The sequence below is a fragment of the Argentina silus genome, assembly GCF_951799395.1.
Source record: "Argentina silus genome assembly, chromosome: 15".
NCBI lineage: Eukaryota > Metazoa > Chordata > Actinopteri > Argentiniformes > Argentinidae > Argentina > Argentina silus.
Genome location: NC_139669.1, coordinates 5,859,157 through 5,880,349, shown reverse-complemented (window position 1 = coordinate 5,880,349; position 21,193 = coordinate 5,859,157). Strand labels below are relative to the sequence as shown.

The 21,193-nt window shown below is 44.0% G+C and overlaps 1 protein-coding gene across 1 annotated transcript; it reads right to left on the bottom strand.

The window, feature by feature from the left end:
- Positions 1-77: 77 nt before the first annotated feature.
- On the bottom strand, positions 78-10,754 carry neurl1b (neuralized E3 ubiquitin protein ligase 1B). Its single transcript, XM_083686166.1, has 6 exons — positions 10,509-10,754; positions 5,275-5,519; positions 4,653-4,986; positions 2,525-3,259; positions 1,547-1,672; positions 78-1,264 (listed from the first exon to the last, which is right to left on the bottom strand). Exons 1-6 carry the CDS (start codon positions 10,537-10,539, stop codon positions 1,017-1,019), a joined length of 1,719 nt encoding a protein of 572 aa, XP_083542292.1. The 5' UTR covers positions 10,540-10,754; the 3' UTR covers positions 78-1,016.
- Between the last annotated feature and the right edge of the window lie 10,439 nt (positions 10,755-21,193).

Below are 21,193 nucleotides of genomic sequence, written 5' to 3'. Positions count from 1 at the left end.
ATCAAGGCTATGCATGATGTGAAGATATTGAAAAAAATGTGTTTTTGCATATGGATCTCAGGTGCATATTCACAAAGCAGGATCAACTATGAGTCAGCCAGTAACTTCACCAGAACATCATGCATTTGAGCCATGAGGAAACAAACTTGTCTGGCTGTTTTTCCATCAGCCTATTTTTCAGAAGACTTGCAGGTGGATAATAAACATAATTCTCACATTCACTCTTACTCTGTATAGATCACACTTTAATATCACGTTTCATGTGCAATGCCATGGATTCCTCATAGACGATCACTTCACAATCCTAATAAGAAGCCTGAACAACAAACCTTCATACAGTTTCACCTTTTCCATATACATTCTTATTCTGCATAAACTTATTTTGCATTTTCCCTCACAAACTCTGCAATGTATTTTACAAATATATACCAAATAGGATTGTCATCATATTGTTATTAACTTTTGACAACACAAATACATTGAAAAACATTGTCTAAGGCACTAGAAGATTTTAGGGAAGGAGTCATGGTTCCAGATGTGCTAGCCAACTCCCAGCTACCATAGTCAGACTTGGGACCAGGTTAGTGACAAACAAATATTCACACAAAAAAAAAAATGTCCTTAGGTCTCCGCCAAACACTTGAGGGCCTAAACCACACAGGAAAACAAAGTAGCAACCGCCAGGCTAATAGACACACAGCCCTGCTTCAGCTGTGACATAGGAGCACAGGTGGACAAAGTCTCAGGCTGAGCATGATTGGTAGGCAAGGCTCTCTTAGGCTATGGTATCCCACTAAAGCAGGCATGTTCAACTCCCAGGCTCGCTCAATTCCTGAACAGCGTGCTGTCCTGGAGCATGTGACCTCTTGCAGGGGTCATAGCTAATTGTCATTCTAGCTTTAAACCTCCACCTTTAAAACAAAGGACTGTGGACCAGGTGGCATCCAGATGTCGCTGTCCCTGTGGGCATTGTCACAACGTCTGGTGTGAACGACCCGGCTGATGCCGTTGTCCAATCAAGGGCGATACGTTTTGATGACGTCCTTTATGGGCCGTCTGCATATGGGGCAGCAGGCATTGATCTGTCTCTTCAGCTTCAGTCCACAGTCATTGCACAGACACATGTGTCCACAGGTGTAGATCACTGTGTCCACCTCCTGGTCGAAACACACGGTGCACTCTCCGTTCTTGCCAGCAGGGGGCAGCTCTGGGGCGGAGAGCGTGGGAGAGACGGGGGGACTGAGAGGGGAGCTGGGAGCAGTCACTGGGGGAGAGAAAGGAGATAGGACAGGAAGTATTAGAGGAGGCCTTTGAAAGGTATTTAAATGAAGGAGCTATGCTGTCTGCTTTTGGCTCTGAATAGAACCTACGTGTACTGTACTGTATGTATTCTGATCTACTTGAGTTGTTCTATTATTCTGAAATTAAAAGCAATGCGTGGTGACTGAACACAGATTTTTCTTGTCCTTTCCAACATGTCCATTCTAGAGCCTTCCTGAGGAGTGCAGTAAAGACTCCAGTGTGAGGTTAGGGTTAGATAACTCACCCAGGGAGGACTCGGAGGCTGAGGAGGATCTGTTGACACTGAAGGCTAGGTCAGAGTCACTGTCATCTGGGCTGCTGCTCTGGGAACTGGAGGGGGATGTGGAGGGTGGGCTGGACTGCATTGTCCCTACATCAGAGAGAAACAAACACAAAACAAACCTCATTATTTTAAGTGGTTTAGCCTTACAGAGATTTTAATGATCTTTTTTTTTAGGGAAACATGTTCAAAGTGTTTGTCAGAAGACAATAAAGGTCAACAGCTGTCTGAATTTTTCTTGACACAGAAACATGCATTTTTGTATCAGGAATGATGTTTCCTGAGAATCTGAACAGTGCAGATTTGCAGAAAAAAATGTGAGTAGGTGATATAAATCACAGATAAACAGGATTCACAAGCATACAATTTAGAGAGATACTGCAACATTGTATGATTTATTACTCTCTACTGTGTTCTATAACAAATAAGACTCCTCTAAACCAGATTATTAGTGATACAGTATATTGTCATTACATAATCTAGTAATTCAATTTGCAATATTTCAGAAAGTGACTTTATTGAAGTTATTTATATATTGTTTAACAAGCCCCGCTGGGCTGTAATTCATCTGAGTGTTGGACTGAGTTGACAGAGGGGTTTTATGTGGGAGAAATGGGATAGGGCAGATAAGTCACAGCCAGAAATAGACCAGAGAGGGACACATAGGCATCAACTACGCAAGAGCATTCCTCCCAGCCTGGGAAAAAATGATAAATTGGAAGGACTCTTGGAAGCGCTAGATGAAGAATAACTAACTGGAAATGTAGCAGTTGACTACTGGAGGTCATCGTGTTTTAGTCGTGCATTGCCCACCCTATCCAATTACTTGCATAGCACATACATTGGTATGTCAAGAACATATTGTACAATAAAAAACAGGTAGTCACAAACCAAGCTCTGCCAAGTGTCCTCTAAAAATGTTCGGCTGTTTACTTCACCTACCCAGTATCCTGAGTCTGTTGACTGCTCCATGGAGGCTGAAGAAGGCCCAGAGGACCTGGGAGGAGTCCACACACAGCAGCCTTCCCCTGGCTGTCCCGTTCACCCCGTGGTGCACCTCTCCATTAGGCAGCAGGGTGAAGCTCATGACGTCCCCGGAGCAGGGCATGGGGAACCCTCTGTGCACCACCCAGTACTCCTTCCGGTCCAGCAGCACCTCGGGGTCCGCTGGCAGCTCCGCAGCGTGCAGGCTCCCCGGGTCGCAAGAGGTCACCCCGAAGAGGAGCGCCCCGAAATAGGGCAGGCCCAGGTGGCCCACCTCCACGTACAGAGTCTCGCCCACATGCAGGGGCCGGTCGCCGAACACCAGAGTCCGGCTGCTGTCCAGGAAGTGAATGCAGGCAGCGGAGCGGTCGGCCGAAAGGATGACGTCGGGGCCGCGGACAGGGTGAAAGTGCAAGTCTGTGTCCAGAGGGGAGGGGAGACCCCGGACGACCCGGGGGGCGGTGAAGGCGGACGATGACGACGACGATGAAGACGACGACGTGGAGGAGCAGCAGGGGATGAGCTGGCTGTAGTTGTTGAGCTGGAGGTTGGCGATCTTCGCCGCAGCCGCCTGGTTGTTCTCCAGCTGGTTGTTGCTGTAGTTGGCTGAGTCGTGGCTGCTCTGGGGCAGGTAGGCGCTGAGGCGGGCCGCGCTGAGGCAGCTGGAGCCCACGCTCTCTGCAAACGTGCTCTCTAGGAACAGGCAGATGGGGAGGGCAGTTGGTCAGACAACCACTCAATTTACCAAATCTTTATTGTCTCTGAAAAGCCGACGATGCAGAATATAAACAGCCGGTGTTAGTTTGGAGAGATTTGAAAACAGGGCTCAATAATCCATGATAAATAGTAGTTTTGCCGTAGTTTGGGTATATTGGATCTGTGTGAACGTGTGCGGCTCAAGATATGCAAGGCAAAGGCCTGTAATTGGCAAATAAAAGTAAATTCTCGTTTTTACCATTCGCTATCTACTTACACAAACCATCACAATCTCACTCACATCCTGTTTGTGTTCTCTTGTTGACAAGATCAAACATAGACGGGTATTGAAGCTGGCATATCATGACATCATAAAGACCAACACGTCATTCGAATTCTAAGTATTGCTACAACGGCCGATACATTATGGGCTGGTGTACACAAGTCTGGCACTAAGAGCCCTTCTTGGCCAATGGTGCTGTCCCTGATTACTATTTCCAGGGATGCTGGAGCAGTGGAGCACTCTGGCCCCTCACAAGTGCTCCTGGGTTCAGCAGCCTTTACCAAACATGGCCATGGCTCCTGTCAGACGTAAGATAAACACAACCAGAGAGACAGAAGGAGAGGCGGGAGAGGGAGAGGCGGGAGAGGGAGAGGCGGGAGACGGAGAGGGAAAGCATGTGTAAGAGAGTAGAGTGAGGAGAGAGGGAGAGAGAAAGGCAGAGAAACAGGGGGAGGGGAAAGAGAGAGAGAGACAGACCAAGAGAGAGGGAGGGAAAGAGATAGTGACACTGAGGTTCTAGATCCTGGTTATCTGTGATGTTGTGAGGCTCAGGTGGGTTTTGTCTCAGTCTCGGGAAGAAGAGCTGATTTACTATCCACCCAGCAATACAGACTGCTCCTCAGTCTTGTCAGAGAGGCAGGGTGAAGTAGTGACCCTTCCCAGCCCCCAAACACTCCCCCACTGCTTCTCCCACCATTCCGCCCTCTACTCTTACAGATCCTCTCGGCTTAGCTGCTCTTTGTAGGCCTCTTGGGCATCTGCTCAACACAGCTGTGAAGGTGTTGTCACTATAAAAATAAGTTACTGAAGTGTTTTTGGCCACTACAATGATGCAATGGTATTAACAGGTCCCCTCACTCACTACCGTAGGCCCTACTTGTTGAAAATAGTTCAAACGTGTCATAATGTGCGGCCAATATCTACATTGAGATTTAAGCAATTTCATTTGTTTCAATTTTAGTCTTGGAAGTACAATAATGTTGCTTAGCCTCAGTATCCCCTCATGTGATTAGAAATTAATCACTTGAACAAAATCTCAGTCGCACTTATATGGTCGTCACCAACCTAATCAGTGAAGCTCGAGGGGAGAGAAGACAGAGGACTCACCGAGCAGCGTGACCTCCTGAGTGATGCCGTAGATGTCTATGATGGCCCAGAGAGGGCAGCCGATGCTCAGCCCGCAGTGGAACAGGATGGGCTCCCCCTCATTGATGCTATAGAACACTCTGCCGTGGCGGTCAGCCCAGAAGGCCAGCACATTGTCCCTCAGGGCCAGCCTCTCAGGCAGGGCCTTGGCCCAGTAGCCTGGCCGTGTCACCAGGTCTGGGCAGGCGTACTTGGGGATGTCTGCGGAGGCAAGCTCGCTGGGGTCCAGGCTGGTGAAACCGAAGCGCAGAGCCCCGCTCCAGCCCGTGTGCACTCCCGAGAGGCGAAGACGCACCTGATGGGGTGATAGTTGTTAACGTTATGTGCACAGGGATCCTCACGCAGAGCTTACAATCGTAGATGAGGCATACCATGTTTGTTTGCAAGTTTAAAACTGAAACAAAAGACAGAGAAGGAGACAGGGAGAGAGAGAGAGAGAAAGGGAGTGAGTGAGTGAGTGAGAGAGAGAGAGAGAGAGAGAGAGAGAGAGGGAGAGAGAGAGAGAGAAAGAAAGACAGACGGTCATTATACTATATATTACATTATACTATGATACTATATGTTGATCATAAAAAGCACAGACCTTCTCATAGAGGCGTACGGGTCTCTGGCTGAATGTGATGCCATTACAGAAGCTGTTTTTGCGCGTGGCACGGCGCAGCTGGCCGTCCAGTCGGATGTTCTTGCCCTTGGCCTGGGGGTGGAAGCGGGGTGACTCCAAGCAGATGCTGACTGGAGGAGCAGACGTCCGTCTCTCTACACCTGCACCACTGTGAGGCAGGGTGTAGTAATGCCTGCTCACCACTGGGCGGGGCTGCAGAGTTGCATCTGTTGGGGCAAAAGATCAGACAAAACAGCAGATTGATCAGTTGCAATGGAAGTTCACTGCATGTTTGCATTGCATTGCATGAAATGTACTTTTTTTTTTGTTATTCATGATGGCAACATTTAGTCGGTATCAGAGAAACAAAAAAACAACTGACGACATTTAAGACACTATGTACACGATATAAGATGTAAGAGAACATCCTTTTTGGTGACTCAGATGTCAGCATGGGAATTTTACTGATACCAGCTGTTGTGCATCAAGCAGAGAGCTTGTTGCTGGTCTATGACTGTTGTAGAGGGCAGAGGCTACTCATGCAGTGCAACCAACTGTCCCTCAGACTTCCTTTCCCACACTGACACTATAAGGCCATCCTGTTAAGCCAGAGACTGCATTTAATACCCTGTTATAGCCTGTAACCCATATTTACAGTACAAAACAGCTTATTTCCCACACTGTTCCAAATAAGTCTTATCATCATATCCCTCTAAGACCGCTCTATCTCAAAAATAACACAAGGCGTATTTATACTGCAGACCCTTGGAGGATGTATCACTATCCCTATTTTCCCCAAAGGAACAACATGAGGAAAATGTTTGGCTTTCACCATGAGTTCAGGACACGAGGGGCAGAGAAAGGGGAGTATTACCACGGGACGCCATGGCTAGCCTATGAGGAGGGGATCGACAATGGCGGCGATAGTCGCACAAACCGCCACAGGATAGAAGGAAAAAGACGAACAAACAAAAAATAGAGTCAACTGCAGGATATATCTTCCATACATTAATGGTCGTGGCACCTCCCACCCCGACAGTGTCAACACACTGTGAATAGCTTCTTTCATTCCTTTCCTGAGGTATCTTTAGATTATTGTGTCGTGATGGGATCCTATGCTGTGTATTCAGGAAAAGCATTTGACAAACTACATTTGATCTCTGGTCATTTCCACACAGGAATGAAACCCGCTCAAATAACATTTTTGGTAGAGCAATGATGACTAGTGGTTTCTATGATCTAAGGGTGTACAGTGCCTTCGGAAAGTATTCAGACTCCTTCACTTTTTCCACATTTTATTGTGTTATAGACTCAATTTAAAATGGATTAAATTAAAATAATTTGCCATCAATCCACACACAATACCCCAAAATGACGAAAACAGGTTTATAGAAATTTCAGTAAATTGATTAAAATTGAAATTCCTCATGTACATAAGTATTCAGACCCTTTGCTATGACACTCTTAAAAGTAGCTAAAATGCAAAAATGTCATCATCAAATCACTCAATAAGTTGAATTGAGTCCATCTTAATGCAAGGATAGTTCAAGTCATTTTGGAATTAATATCTTTGTTTTTACTGGGTCTCTGATTTTCATAGGAATCAATTACAAACTGTGTAGATTAGGATGTCACCACAAACTGAGCAAATGGAGAGGACCAAAACTGCACAAGAATGCGACCCTGAGGCCCGGGGAGACAAATTTACAAAGTCGAATGGTGGAGAGGAAAAAACACAGTCGATGGGACAGCATCATCTCAGTCACTCTACAAAATTGGTCTGTAACCAAGTGGCCAAAAAGAATCCCTTAATGGAAAATAATCTCTCTCATATCCATAATTGTGTTTGCAACAATGAATTCAGGTGATACAGCAAAGAAAGCGACTGGAACCCTAACCCTTTATTTGGTCTTACTACAAAGCATTAAGTTTGGTGCAAATCCAGCACATGCAATGCAGTTTCCGCACCATCTCTCGTGTGAAGAATAGTGGTACAGTAGCTGCATCCAGTTATCGGTATGTTTGTCACTGGCAGGGACTGTGGAGTTTGTCAGGATCAAGAGAAAATTATGAAATAAAGAGACCCTATAAAAACAAAGATATTAATTCCAAAATTACATAACTACTACCCTTGCATTAAGATGGACTCAATTCAACTTATTGAGTGATTAGTTATATTTTAGCATTTTAGCTAATTTTAAGAGTGTCATAGCAAAGACTCTGAATTCTTATGTACATGAGGTATTTCAATTTTAATAAATTTACTGAAATTTCAAAAAACGTGTTTTCGCTTTGTCATTCTGGGATATTGTGTGTGGATTGATGACAAATTATTTTCATTTAATCCATTTTAAATTGAGTCTATAACACAACAAAATGTGGAAAAAGTGAAGGGGTCTGAATACTTTCCGAAGGCACTGTAGATTAACCTTGACCGTGTTGATTTAGGAGTAGGACATCAGTTCTAGGATAGATCAAAAGCTGACACTCAAATATAGGGTATTGTTTGCTAATCAAAACAATACCCTAGGTCAAACAGCATGAAGAATAACAGGGGTACCTACATACCCTAACCCAGAAGAGGTATGCTTTGAGGGTATTTTCCAGGCTATGATCTGACCGGAGTGATTGAAGAGTGAGTTTCTCTAGTGCTAATTCACTCTGATCTCTGTTAAGGGAATCACTCAGTGAAATGTACCACAGCACATTTCCGAAATTAGACATTATCCCTAATTACATTCTAAACTACGAAGCAGTGGTGAAACATCTGCAACATTTCGAAAGATCTATGCCCACTCACTCTCTCCTGAGGTGTGTTACTAAGATATATTAGCTAGCAGAAGCAGCTCGGGACCCTCCTCCAGTGTATCTGCTTGACTATTGCACATTGTAATCATAGCTCACAAACGGAGGCATATATGTATGTCTTCTCCTCACTGACAGACACTCTGAGAGCTTGTGGTAAGGGGAATAGTGGCGGAGGGAAGAAGGGAGACTGATATAGCGGCTTGGTTGCCATTATTAGATGAAGCGCATAGCACAATAGGTCACGTTGCTAAGGGAGAGCTGACAGGAGGGGGGGTGAATGCCAACTTTAGATTACTCCTCTGCTTACCTAGTCATGTCTACCTTTGTAGGAGCAGAGATACCGTCAATGTTAAGAGTCACTATATGTCTATATTGTCTTAAAAAATTGTGGTAGCATACTATCCATGGCTTCAAAACAGTTATATCTGTGAATGAACAGCAGCCTAAATAGCTGTTCAGGTCTCAATACACCACTAATCTAAACAGCACTTCCTACTGAGGAAGACCACGTCAATGAAGAGACAGCAACAAAAGGTTTTACTGTGGGATGAGAGATAAAAGGAGTTCTGTCACAGAGTCAGCTGCCAAAACTCAGATGACCTCTCCCAGAGCCAGACCCAGACCCACTATACTCTGTAATCTGTGTGCCTGTTAGTGCATTAGGGCTATTTTCTTATCGAGAGAACGAGAAAGAGGGGGGGGCAGAGAGAGAGAGAGAGAGAGAGAGAGAGAGAGAGAGAAGGAGGAAGGAGAGGAGGGATAGAGGAGGGAGGGAGAGAGAGAAAAGATAAAATCAGTTAAGATCGGCAAATTTGTCTTGGACATTTTAACTTAATTTTAAAGAGAGATGGGAAGAGAGGGGGGGGGGTAGAGGGTGGTTGAGGCAACTACATTTACATTTACATTTTAGACATTTAGCAGACGCCTTTATCAGGCAGTCACAATGCTAGAAGAAGGACTTTTTTTTGTTTTTTAATTTTTATTAACAGGAGAAAAACTTATACAGGGGTAGTGGGGGTGAAGAGGTCAAGTGGCAACTGATCAACAATGTGGTTTGGATTCACAGCCTTTTCTTGGCTCAGGGGCCATTTGTTTATTTAAAATGGTCCTCAAGGAAGTAGTAATAAAAAAAGAATAACATCATAAGATTGATCTTTATACTAAAATGATCTTTAATACTCTCATCAGGAGGGTCTGAGGATGATGGAGAGGGAGTCTGCTTCAAGACACAGGTGGAGAATACTGCATCAAGCCTATAGACTATGAGCAGATAGTCACTGATATGATATTTACCTCACATACAGTCATGAAGGTTGAATATAACAACTGGATTACACACCCAACACAAACTGTATAGTGCAGTAGTGGATATTGGATGTACCTATCAGTTGTGAATGATGAATTTCCTCTGTGTGAGAGGGCAGTAAATCTGGCCAATATCTTGGTCAGGTATGAGATCTCAAGGCAAGAACATAAACATTGCTGTATCCATCCCTAACACTTCATGAGTATGTAACACCCAAACATAGTAATTACCTTCCCTGCAGAAAGGACTGGGCCACTACACCCATGGTTTAGAGTGGTGTGTAGATCAGTCCAATGAATACAGTTTAGAGAAAGACCATGCATGCAGTAGAGTACAGTAGAGTGGAGACATCACAAACAGCGAGAGGTAATTAGTGCCAATCAATTACATCTGCTTCTCACATTCATGCATTCCCAGACGTCACATGCCCAGCAGTCTCCCCCATCCTTGATGAGTACAGAGTACACGACAAAGCCTCATAGAGGACCATTTCAGAAACGATTCTAGAGGGACCTAGAAATATGTCAATACATTACCACTAATCTCTTACTTCATCAATCTCAAATAAAATAAAAGATAATCTCTATTGGGGCTTTGATGGGACCTAGAAATATGCCAATACGTTACCATTAATCTCAGATAAAATAAAACATAATCTCTATTGGGGCTTTGGAAAGTTGTTATGAATAGGCTCAGTTTAATTCAACACCAATGCGATTTGATGATACTGAATAATGAAGCACAGTTGGTATTACACGCGTACACACTGAATACAATTAATGCTATATGGGCCTTTCCTTAGCTGTTACTTAATCTTAGATTTATTCAAAATAAGTTATCTAAACCTCGTATTTCAAAGATCTCTGTCTTGGGAATCACGCGTTATCTCTCCCACGCATCGGAGCGCTCCTCTGCAGCGCCTCCAGACGTTCGTCAGGGTGGCCAGTACCAAGCATACAGTACAGCTTCAAGTCGCAAAATTAGGACAACCCATCAACACAGCAAAAGCGCACGCTGTCGCATAGAAAGCATTAACATATCAATTGAAAGAGAGATATACGTGAACACGTATTTAATGTCATGATTAAAAATAATCTCTTACCTATTAGAGGTTTAGGTGTCGTGTTTCCCATTATATCCGGTAATTCCTCTCACCGGTTGACACCAAATGCAATATTGCGCTGTCCATCCATTTATCTCATTCAACTACGGGTGTACTGTATAAGTTGCTACTTATTCGCCTTTCAGTCTGAGTACAACTGCCGTTCGAATTGCGCTGTATCTTCCCATTGAAGCGTGGACATGCTCCTCTTATCTCAGACAAAGCTGCGACAGACAGGCAGCTCAAACGGCTCCCCCACCGATTCACTAACTGGCGCAGAACGGCCCCCCCTCCTTGCTTTAGTATAGTCTCACTTCTGCACGACTTTAAAGACACAGTGAGCTGCGCCTTTATGAGCCTACCCTCTCAGATAGGACACAGTATGAACCCCAGATGCTTACAATATGCTACATGACTCCTGCTTTGATATTAATCGGTCATCTCGATGGATCATCGTGGACCATCATTTTGTGACCTTATTCAACATCAGTTTGATGTCAAATTGGGTTAGTTTAGTTGTATTAGTTGCTTCAGGTCAATGCTTGAATACAATGGATCAATGCCATAATTTCTGACCTTAATCAACATCAATTTGATATCAAATAAATGGTTTTAGTTGTATTAGTTGCTTCAGATCAATGCTTGAATACATCCTTTAGCATTGTCTTGGGATTACGTATTTCATAACTGGGGTCAACGACAAAGACAAATAACCATAATGAGATTGCTATACATTTGATAACCAAATGATTTAATCAGAGCTTTGTTTATTGTTCCATTGCAGTCAATGACGTGATCTTCCTGCCACCAAGATCCCCTCATGACGGGAAATAGTCATTCAACCCCAACCTTACCCCTAACAGTTATAGTAGTTCAAAGGACAGAGAGTTAACTTAATTAGACCATGACATGGACTTAGAGAGATGGGAGACACTGATAGATAGACATTTAATCAATCAATCAAACGGAAATTGATTCAACTGATGTCCACTGCCTTGCCACAAAGAAGTGCTGTGTTAGTGTATACTTTTGAAAAGTATCCAAGCGCCGTATGAGGAAATCCCCCCCGTTCCAACCCCAGTCCCTCCCCCCTCCTCCAGCCTTGACCGCTGGGCTCCTCTCAAGCTGTTTCCTGCCTTCTGAAACACACTGGTCTCTGAGGAGCCTGGGCCCGCAGGGCCTGAAGGGCTGGGTCTCGGGGAGCAGCAGTGACGGGAAAGCCAGGCCAGCCAACAGACCATGAGCTCTATTGAATTTGTGGATCTGGAGCCAGAGAGCCCCGGGGCGCTGCTACAGAGGCCACAGCATGCACTGTGTGACGGACTCGGATGGCCGGATGGTCAGAGACGACAAAAGGACACCATCTTGTGCTGGTTGTGGATAAGTGTGGAGGAAAAGTTATAAATGCTATTGACGAGCTTGTTGGGTTTATTGAATTAAAAGAATATTGGGATTCATTTATTTTCATGTGAGGGTGTGTAAACCAATAGAACAACCCTGATGTGTTTGTTCCACATTGGCCTGCTACAGTAGATGGACATCCTATACATGGGCCAGGTCTTGGGCCGCCTTCTCTGGGTACAAGGTAATATCTGATCCCAGTCCCATACGTCTTGTGAGAGAGTGGCATTCGGGTAAAAAGGCGGGCTCTGCTAATTATAACTCAAAGACAAAAATGTTTTGTTTCTCAATGTTGTTTGTGTTAGCAGGAAATGGTGGGTCCTTATGAGTCTTGCGAGAATAGCGTTTGGGGGCGAAGTGAAGCAGAAGTGAAATTCCTCTACGCCCTTGTCATCACCTCGGAAAGAAAGGCCTGCCGTGTCGAACAGGATTAAAACAGGAAGTGAACAAGAGGCAATGATGGAGGTCGCAATCAAGCCCGCTGCATAAACACAGCAGCGCCACAGTAACAAGTGCTCTCCCTGCTCTGACGTTTGTGTGAACGCTTGAGCACAGAGCGGGAAGTGTGAAATAAGACAAATGACACTTACGTTGGCTTTTACCCCCCCCCCCCCCAAGTGATGATATTTCCATTACATCTTAGATCGCTCATTTAAGATACAGCTGCATATATCTTTTCTTAGGGCTTTTGCAAACATTCTTGAAGAGATTCTCTCTTTGAGCACCGTTTGAGGTTTTTGCGTATTTATTCTCTGATTGGGTATCAATTCGTCACGCAAGTTGGGCGTTGACCATGATAATCTTGTTTCATTATTGTATTATTCCTCATCTTAGTAAGACTATAGAAGGTGATATCTTCCCCTGTTCATACACCTGTCTATTTCCCGAGGTTTAAAACTACAAGACACTCACCCTGATTCAGTGACTGCAGTGCTGACACAGGAATGTTAAACAAGACACTCTGGTTTAGAAAGTGTGTCATTGGTTTTCCTCATACTCTGCCATATTTCATAACTCTAAGCCTACTTCACTACCCAGTGTTGCTCCTGCTCCTGTCCCTGACCCCTGGAAACAGTTAACACAGATCTGTCAGGCTGATTGTTCTGACAGTGTGACGACAGCGAACAAGCCACAGGAACGAGAGTCAGTAAAAGACAGAGGGTCAGTGGACGGGTTAGCGTGGGTCTCTTATCTATGAACCCACACAAAAGTAGGGTAAGGACATAGCTGACAAAAGCTGCGTCTATTTATATTCATTTGGATGCAAATTAAAAATGTTCCTCTCTGATGAAGCTCAGCGCACACCGCCCTCTTTTCATGTACCGAGCATCTGCGATGCAGCTACTTCATGGGGGCCACACAAATAATAAAAAGAGCATGTTTGCAGGGAAGGAAGATAGAGTCCTTTGCACAAGGAAACTTGGCCCACGGTGATGAGACTGCTGCCTTGCGGTAGGGTAGAGTGACTGGTCCTTGGACTGTGAAGTGTTACATTTGCAGTATTTTAATTCCCCTTAAAGTTTCAAAGGCGCTGCTGGAGAAATGCTGAGCAGATGGCCGTTTGGGAGGTTTGGATGTGGAGGTCTCTGCGTCAGGGGGAGGCTGCTGTCCAAACCCCCAGCCAGCCACACATCTAATGGCTGAAGTGAGTCATACCCAGCTTCTATGTGAACGCAACCATCTCCGTCTCCATCCAACACATATGGAACGGCACAATGAGCTACATTCATCCTACAATGGTTTTCTTGTTATCTGTTTATGAAAGCGAACGGAGAAGACGGGCATTAAACCGAGGGAAGCTCTGGTACTTTGTCACAGGAGTGCTTTCACATCTGTTTCCATTCTGTTACGCTGTCATCTTATCATCATGTTTATACTTGACCAGTCTTTACACTGTACCTATGCCAAACGTGCTTGGGTAAGGGTTGGGTAAGCCATTGCATCAGTTTGCCATTCAATGACAACCCACCACCCACACATAAATAATGAGTTGAAGTTGTTTATTTAAATGTTTCAGGCCAGTAAAATGCCAACTCTGCAGCATTCTAATTGGAGCCATTTTAGAGGGAATTCTTGCCATGTGCTTAGTGCCCCCACAGATTGTTCTGATTTCGAAAATCCTCGGATCATGAGGCTGAATGTTGTGGCAGTCTTGAGCAGACAAAAAGCACACATGCTAGGTTTCACTTCTGCAATCTTCTGTAAATTAAAAACACCATTTGGGGAGTGAATCACAGGCAAATGGTAGATATTATAATTCTATGTAGAACACTGGATGCTTTGTGAGGTAACTGCATAAACTGTCATCCATGGTTATGATGACAGATCATCCTGATTTCCCTGAATTTTCTGTGTGTTTTTTTTTTTAAATTGCCATGTGCCATGCATTTTAAACAGTTGCAAGACCAACTGCCTAAGTGTGGGACAATAAAGCTTTTCTGAATCTGAATAACGCCTTAGGATGGTGCTACGAACGATTACAGCAGTAATACTGAGGTAACATTCAGGTAAAGTGTTACCCTCCATAGCTTTCAGGTCACATCTAGACATCTTTAATGGCTCAGTGTATGGCAATAGCGCCACTGAGTACATAAAGTACACAGAGATTTGTGAGGTAGCAACGATGATGTGATTGAAGAGGTTGCCCCCTAAGTAAAGTACTCTGGGACCTGTTGAAAGGAGCTATATTGAAACTGATTCATTATTAATAGAAGTGGTAAGCTGCAGTCCTCACAACCACACAACAACATATCTATATGGAGCTGTGTACTGTGCTTGAGTATACAGCACCATGACCTGTACAACATATTTAGCTTTGATGATCACAACAGTAGGACAATGAGAGTGTCTGAACAACTTATAATCACACACACTGTAGACTAGATTCCGTTGTTATGAAACAGGTCACACTGCACGGTTACAGCTCGCCTGGGAGAAAATGGACAGAAATATTAAATGTGGTATGTCTTTGGAACTTCCTGACTCCTTTTCCATTCGTGGAATCTAAATCACTACATTGCATAACACGTCAGCCTCTGACACATAGTGACCCTGCGATTGTAACAGAATGTAGGGAGCCAGGTGAGTGCGGTGTCTTTGGAAATCTAATGCCCTAAATTGAGGCCAGCAGTTAGTCTGACATACCACTAATCACATCAATAGGCACCGCCACAGTCGTAAATTAGCCTGGCCTACACTCTGAAATGTCTATTTCAGGAAAGGAATTATGCAAGGATGAGATATGTAGTAAAAAAATAGACATATCAAATAGACTGAATAAAGAAAGTAAACAGAGTAACACATTGAACGTGGTGAATCGTTGTTACATGGTGCTATTTTTTTCCCCAGGATCGGCTACGTGATAGGGCACTAAAAGTATGTAGTTAGTCAATGAAAGACGTGCTAAAAATTGTCACTTTGTGCATTTTACCAGATGTGAGGACAGTGGGCTGGCTTCCTCCAGCTGTCCTATTGTCTTTGTGTTCTCTGGAATAAGGAACGGATGAACTGAAGGAGCTACAGGAAATACATGTGTCCATAGAAAAACATACCCGTCTTCTGCTGCGTGCCCTCCTCACATCAGCCTATCCACTCTGTATATTAGGTATATTGGGTTAGGGTTAGACTAAAATATAAAGAATAGGTCTGATAGGAAGATATAAATAAATCAATAAAACGCCCACCACCACATCTCTATTCTAGTTTTGAATCTGGCACCTTCGGAGGGGAATTTGGATTTTTACCTCATTCCTCTTTGTTAGATTCTTATATAACCACAGATCTCAAAACCTGTCATCTTTTCAATAGAATAAACGTCACTAACCCTTCTTCACACCTTTTAACGATTTTTTCATCCCAACCGGGCTGCTATATTTAGTCCTCTCCTTAGCTAGCCAGAGGTCTAATCACAGGTGGCAGTGGTCTCCTGTCTGCCTCCAGACCGAGAGGCTGAGAGAAGGGAACAGAGTGGTCTGTTAAGGTGCTGGAGAGTCAAGTGCTCAGTCTTCTTTAGTGTGCTCTGCACAGAGAGCATGTCCTCTCAAGCAGGGCAGCGGCCTGTCAGGCATGCTCCACAAATAGCTGGCGTAGTCTGCAGCGCCGCTCAGAAGGAAAGGCTATAGGCATATTTCATGATTTTGTGAGAAGAGAGACCAAAACAACTTAAGAGTGCAGCAACCTAGAGAGGATGGCAAGACTATAGGCATGTTGAATCATTTTGTAAGGAGATTGAGCGGCCAAAACAGCTTAAGAATGTGCACCAAGCGAAAGAGAGAAAGTCCCTTTGATTTTCATTTAACATGTTTTGAATAGGATGTTTAATCCGCAGGGCTTTATACATTTTTCTGCATGCAGAGAAGAAAGGAGGCTGATCAGCAACGAGAGACTTGTGCTGGGAGTGGGAACAGTGTTAGGGAATCGTGACCCGTGTGGCAAGTCAATGTGATACAGACTTTAATAGCATGGTTAAATTGGGTGCCAGTGCTGGTTCTTAATCAGGGCCTCCTTACTGCTTGTTGTCGAGAATGTGAGGGGGAGTGTGATGGACAGATTGCCATGTTGAGATGCTCTGTGTGGTGAGAGGGTAGATGTGTGAGGTGTGTGTGTGTGTGTGTGTGTGTGTTTGTATGCGCGTGCACGTATGTGTGTGTGTGTGTGTGTCTGTGCGCGTGCGTGCACATGTGTGTGTATGTGTCTGTGCATGCAGGGAAAGGCTATCAGGAGAGGTTGGAAGTCATCCAGTTGCAAGGATATAAGAGGACTTTCATTGTGCTCTACCTCAGCTACACACTTGTGCCATGTTGTCATCAACCCTATTAAAAAGTACAGAGAGGAACAGTGAATTCTTGCGGTAAATATTAAACAAGGAATCTGTAGTAAAAAATAAAAATCCCAATTAAGCTGTTTTGCGTCATTAAAATTTATGACACCGTTTAGGAAATCGCTCCTCAAGCATTTTTAGGCTTGTCAGAATCCGCCTTCAGGCTCCCGAATCCTGACCTCCAAATCGCTTCGCTCTCAGATATCCGGAAGAAAAAGAATCCAGAATCTCATTAGAGTAATGCAAGTGGTTTTGGGAGAACTAAAGCGCTGAGCGGCTGGGCTTTGTGGCTTTCAGCTACTACAATTTTACCATTTTCACCATTACTTATTGTTGCTCCCTTTTAATGTGTTGACCATGTGATGTCCTTTCTCCATGCATTTGTGGCAATCAATGCACATTTTATTTCACACAAAAGCCATGGGATTGAGTCTTTATGCTTTTAGTAGTAATATATATTGATATAGTTTTTATACTTAAGACACTACTCAAGGGGTATTAGGGATAAAGAATGACCAATGTGTTCTGTCACTGAGTTTCCTTCTGAAAGCTTGATCTGTATTTTGTGCATACATTCAGACACTGAAGACATCAGAGTCACATTGAAACAATAAGGATCAATGTTTATAACAATTACAGGCTGAGTTTATTCACGATGTAGCTGAGTGGTTTTCAAGCATAAACACACTATATGTATATAACTACTAGCCCTTGTTTATAGATATAGTATTTCCTCTATACAATTCACGTCCCATATGGATTACACTATTGACTATATATCAAAGACGACTGAAAGGTCCCTAACAATGAACATAAATAATTAGTTTATTTACATATCGATGTGTTCTCAAATGTTTTTGGGAATTTCTGTCTAAAATCTAAAATATATTTGCTGTGAGCGGCTTTGAGTGCATTCCACAAGGCGTCCGTCGGGAATTCTGGGGCGTTGTCCAAACAAAGACAGAGGCGGTGGTGACAGCGATGTAGATCTTGACCACCGAGGTTCAACTGGCCAACAAAGCCTCAAAGGTTAAAGAGGTCTACATACCCCAGGAGCAGCCAGAAATGGCTGGCTATTATTACCCACCCAGCCGTCACGCCATAGGTAAACAAGGACATATAAGCCCCCCTTTCAACAGGAGGGGACAACCGTATGCTTTCACAAGCATGCCCTGTCTCGTCCTTCCTTCACCATGTTGAGTGTTGAGAAGTGTGGGATGAGAGTGGTCCTCTGTGGCTCAGTTAGTAGAGCAAGGCGCTAACAATGCTTAGGTTGTGGGTTTGATTCCCGCTGGGACCATATACAGTACCAGTCAAAAGTTTGGACACACCTTGCCAAGAGTGTGCAAAGCTGTCATCAAAGCAAAAGGTGGCTACTTTGAAGAATCTAAAACATATTCTGGTTTGTTTAACACTTTTTTGTTTACTACATAATTCCATATGTGTTCCTTCACAGTTTTGATGTCTTCAATATTAATCTACAAATGTAGAAAATAATAAAAAAAAATAAAGAAAAACCATTGAATGAGAAGGTGTGTCCAAACTTTTGACTGGTACTGTACACTGCAATGTATAAATGGATAAAAGCGTCAGCGAAATGGCGTATATTATTATTATTGTTGTAGAGCGAAACTAAGGTCAGTTTTTATAACAGGGTTGGGGTTAGGATGGAACTACAGTAGCGTAAGCTCACCCGAGATCGGTGTTAGGAGCAACCTCTATCCCAAGCTATTGATACTCCTCTTTGATCCACAAACGGCTGCCACCAAAGCCGGCCTACAAAACACCGAACATTGATGCATCTATGCAAAAATACAGTGCTTAATGTCATATTTTTGTCTTTTTTCACTGTCAACATCAAACAACATATAGTAGTGGTCTTCTCCTTACATACATACTGTAACATAGTTGTTCTCCCTTTTCTTTCCATTACGTTTGATAGCCAGAGGGAGTGAGAGAGAGAGACAGAGAGAGAGAGGTGAATTTTGACCAGTTTCTGTCCAACAGGTTTTCCTTTGGAATGTTTTTGTGCAAGTCCCCCCTCTCTGTCCCTCTCTGGGTTAGCGACTGAGAGACTGTCCACAAAGACTGAGACTATCCAGCTGCACTATTTGCCAGGGAAAGCTGTAGGACCAGGCCAGCCAGACAGCGCTGACCCACTGAGGTCAAAGGTTATAGAGATACGTTGTAGCAGTCTGTCAATGACTAATGTCTCAGGCCCCGGCCCTCACTTGAAATCGGCGTAAACAACATACAGAAATCGCTTATAACTACCATTGACAGGATTGTTTGATTTACGCAAACATGCACGTTAATGACGTTAAAACCAAACCTTTAATACACGCAATAATACCCCGCATGAGTTCCAGCCATGTCACACACATTTTCATCTGGCTCCTTTCTCTTCCATCTGTAGACCAGAGTTTACTAAGCCTGACAGGCTGGCGTGTCCACATGCCAAACATGTACATGTCTCTGACACGAAAGAAAGCTAATTAAAGAGCGTATTTCCCAGAGCACAATAGTCTTCCAGCCACTCCACGAAGCGCAAGCTAAAGGAGTGATTGTTTCCTTTCCCTAGACTCGATTTAAGTCACTCATTCAAATAGGGCCAGTGGTGTTCAGTGGCCGTACTCCACGTTTTGTTAATCTGAAAATATATCAGAAAATTAGGCCATTGAAAAGTGGAGCTTAAAGATTGGCCAAAAATTACGTGTTTTCACCCACAGCTGATATGAGAAAAATCACATTTCACAACTAGGAAGAGCTTAGCTAATTCCCACCATGCTCTGCTTCTGGTTGTGTGTCAGTCTGAAGGACACATAATCGACACACTGTGGGGCAGAAATGAAATGTCCAGTCTCACTGCTTCGGGTGCGCGATCATGTCAACTGTCACAGAAGTAGTCCAAGCCCCTGTAAGCCATGTCCAATTGACCTATTACTATGGACTGTCAAGGACGATTTCAAACACTGAGGCTCTGGTTGCATGTCCTCTAACAAAGGTGAACAGCATTGCATCGCAACAGAGCAGAGAGGGTCTGTAGATGACATTTACTCTGAAAGGGGAGAGCAAACTAGGATGTAACCAACTTGATGTGCACATTTTCACCACTTACCATTTGAACCACATTTTAACAACTTAATGCCCCGTGATCACCCCATTTCACCCTCAGAACTGTTCCAACAAGATAATCAGAACAATTCTCTTTTACCTTTGCCCGTAGTTCTAGAACTACTGCCAGCATTGTGTTCCAAAAACCTGTCTCTCTTCCCTTCTAGCTTCCCTGTCCTCTGTCCCTCCCTGACCTCTTCCCTTCCTGAGCTTGGTCAAGAGAGTGTGAACATTGAACATAGGAGCGTGGTTTATGCCTACACTAAAGCGGCGGAGGCTGAGGGTCTCTCCTGTCTCCTGTGCTGCTCTCCTGGGTGGGTGGCCTATAGGTAATGAGAGATGACTGTCTGGTGCCTCAGGTCCCCTGGGGTAGAGGAGCCATGTGTAAGCCGCCTCACAGTCTCCCTGTTCCAGGTGGGTTCCCTTCAGAGAGCACACAGAGACAAGCATTCCTCACTCACCTGGTACCTGGGGATCACAGATTCACCTCCCTCTCACACACAACATCCTACCTCTGCTTCACACACAAAATCCTACCTCAGCAGTCTTTTCTTGGAAGACCTAATTTGCTTCACCGGGACGTATAACCTCAATATTTCAAATCATCAAGGTATGCAAGACCTAGAAAGGCAAAGGACAGTAGTGCAATACTGAGCTGTACCTGCTTCCTCTACTTGTCATCCATCCTTGTTTTCATAATCTACACCAATCACTGTACTGGTCAAGGCAAACTGCACCAACCGACTTGCTACACTTTCCTACAGATCACGCATCCAGTGAAGGCAGTCTATCGTGTTGAGAGGCATCCGGGACTGTCCTACGTGGGTGGAACAGAGCTGTACCAGGAAGCAGGGTGAGTTCAGTAGTGGAGGCCTAAGGCCAGGCTCCCTCTGTTTTCCTACGATTCAGATCTGCTTATTTTGGCGGCCCCACGCAACACTCCACCCCAAGATAAACAGTATTGTAAAGGGGATTTAATAAAAATAAAGACAAGAAAGGATTTTTTCTTAGTAACTGCTCATTGTTTCTATCTATATTGGCCGATGAACTTTGACGCCTAGTCATGGGAGATTTTGATATTGTGATTTCAAAGTTAAATATAACTGGCTTCCATAATTATGCAAACAATTGAACAGATGTACAAAGGAGAACAGATTATACCACCACGCTTATAAGGCCTGTTTTTTTTAAGACTCAATGTTCTAACCTAAAACAGTAACTGCCCAGCACACCAAATTCACCAATGAGCTTCTAATTCTCCAATGAATTGCCCAATTGTATCTTTCTTTTTCAGACCCAGACTATGGCAACGAAAACTGAGTGCCTGTACTGGAGTAGTCAGTCACAGACG

What these genes read in the sequence shown, in the direction of transcription:
- neurl1b (XM_083686166.1), bottom strand. Translation starts at nt 10,539, where the DNA reads ATGGGAAACACGACACCTAAACCTCTAATAG. An exon ending in CAACAGACTCAGGATACTGG is followed by an intron (nt 1,673 to 2,524) that starts GTAGGTGAAGTA and finishes TCTCTGATGTAG; the next exon opens with GGACAATGCAGTCCAGCCCA. An exon ending in AGCCTCCGAGTCCTCCCTGG is followed by an intron (nt 1,265 to 1,546) that starts GTGAGTTATCTA and finishes TCTCTCCCCCAG; the next exon opens with TGACTGCTCCCAGCTCCCCT.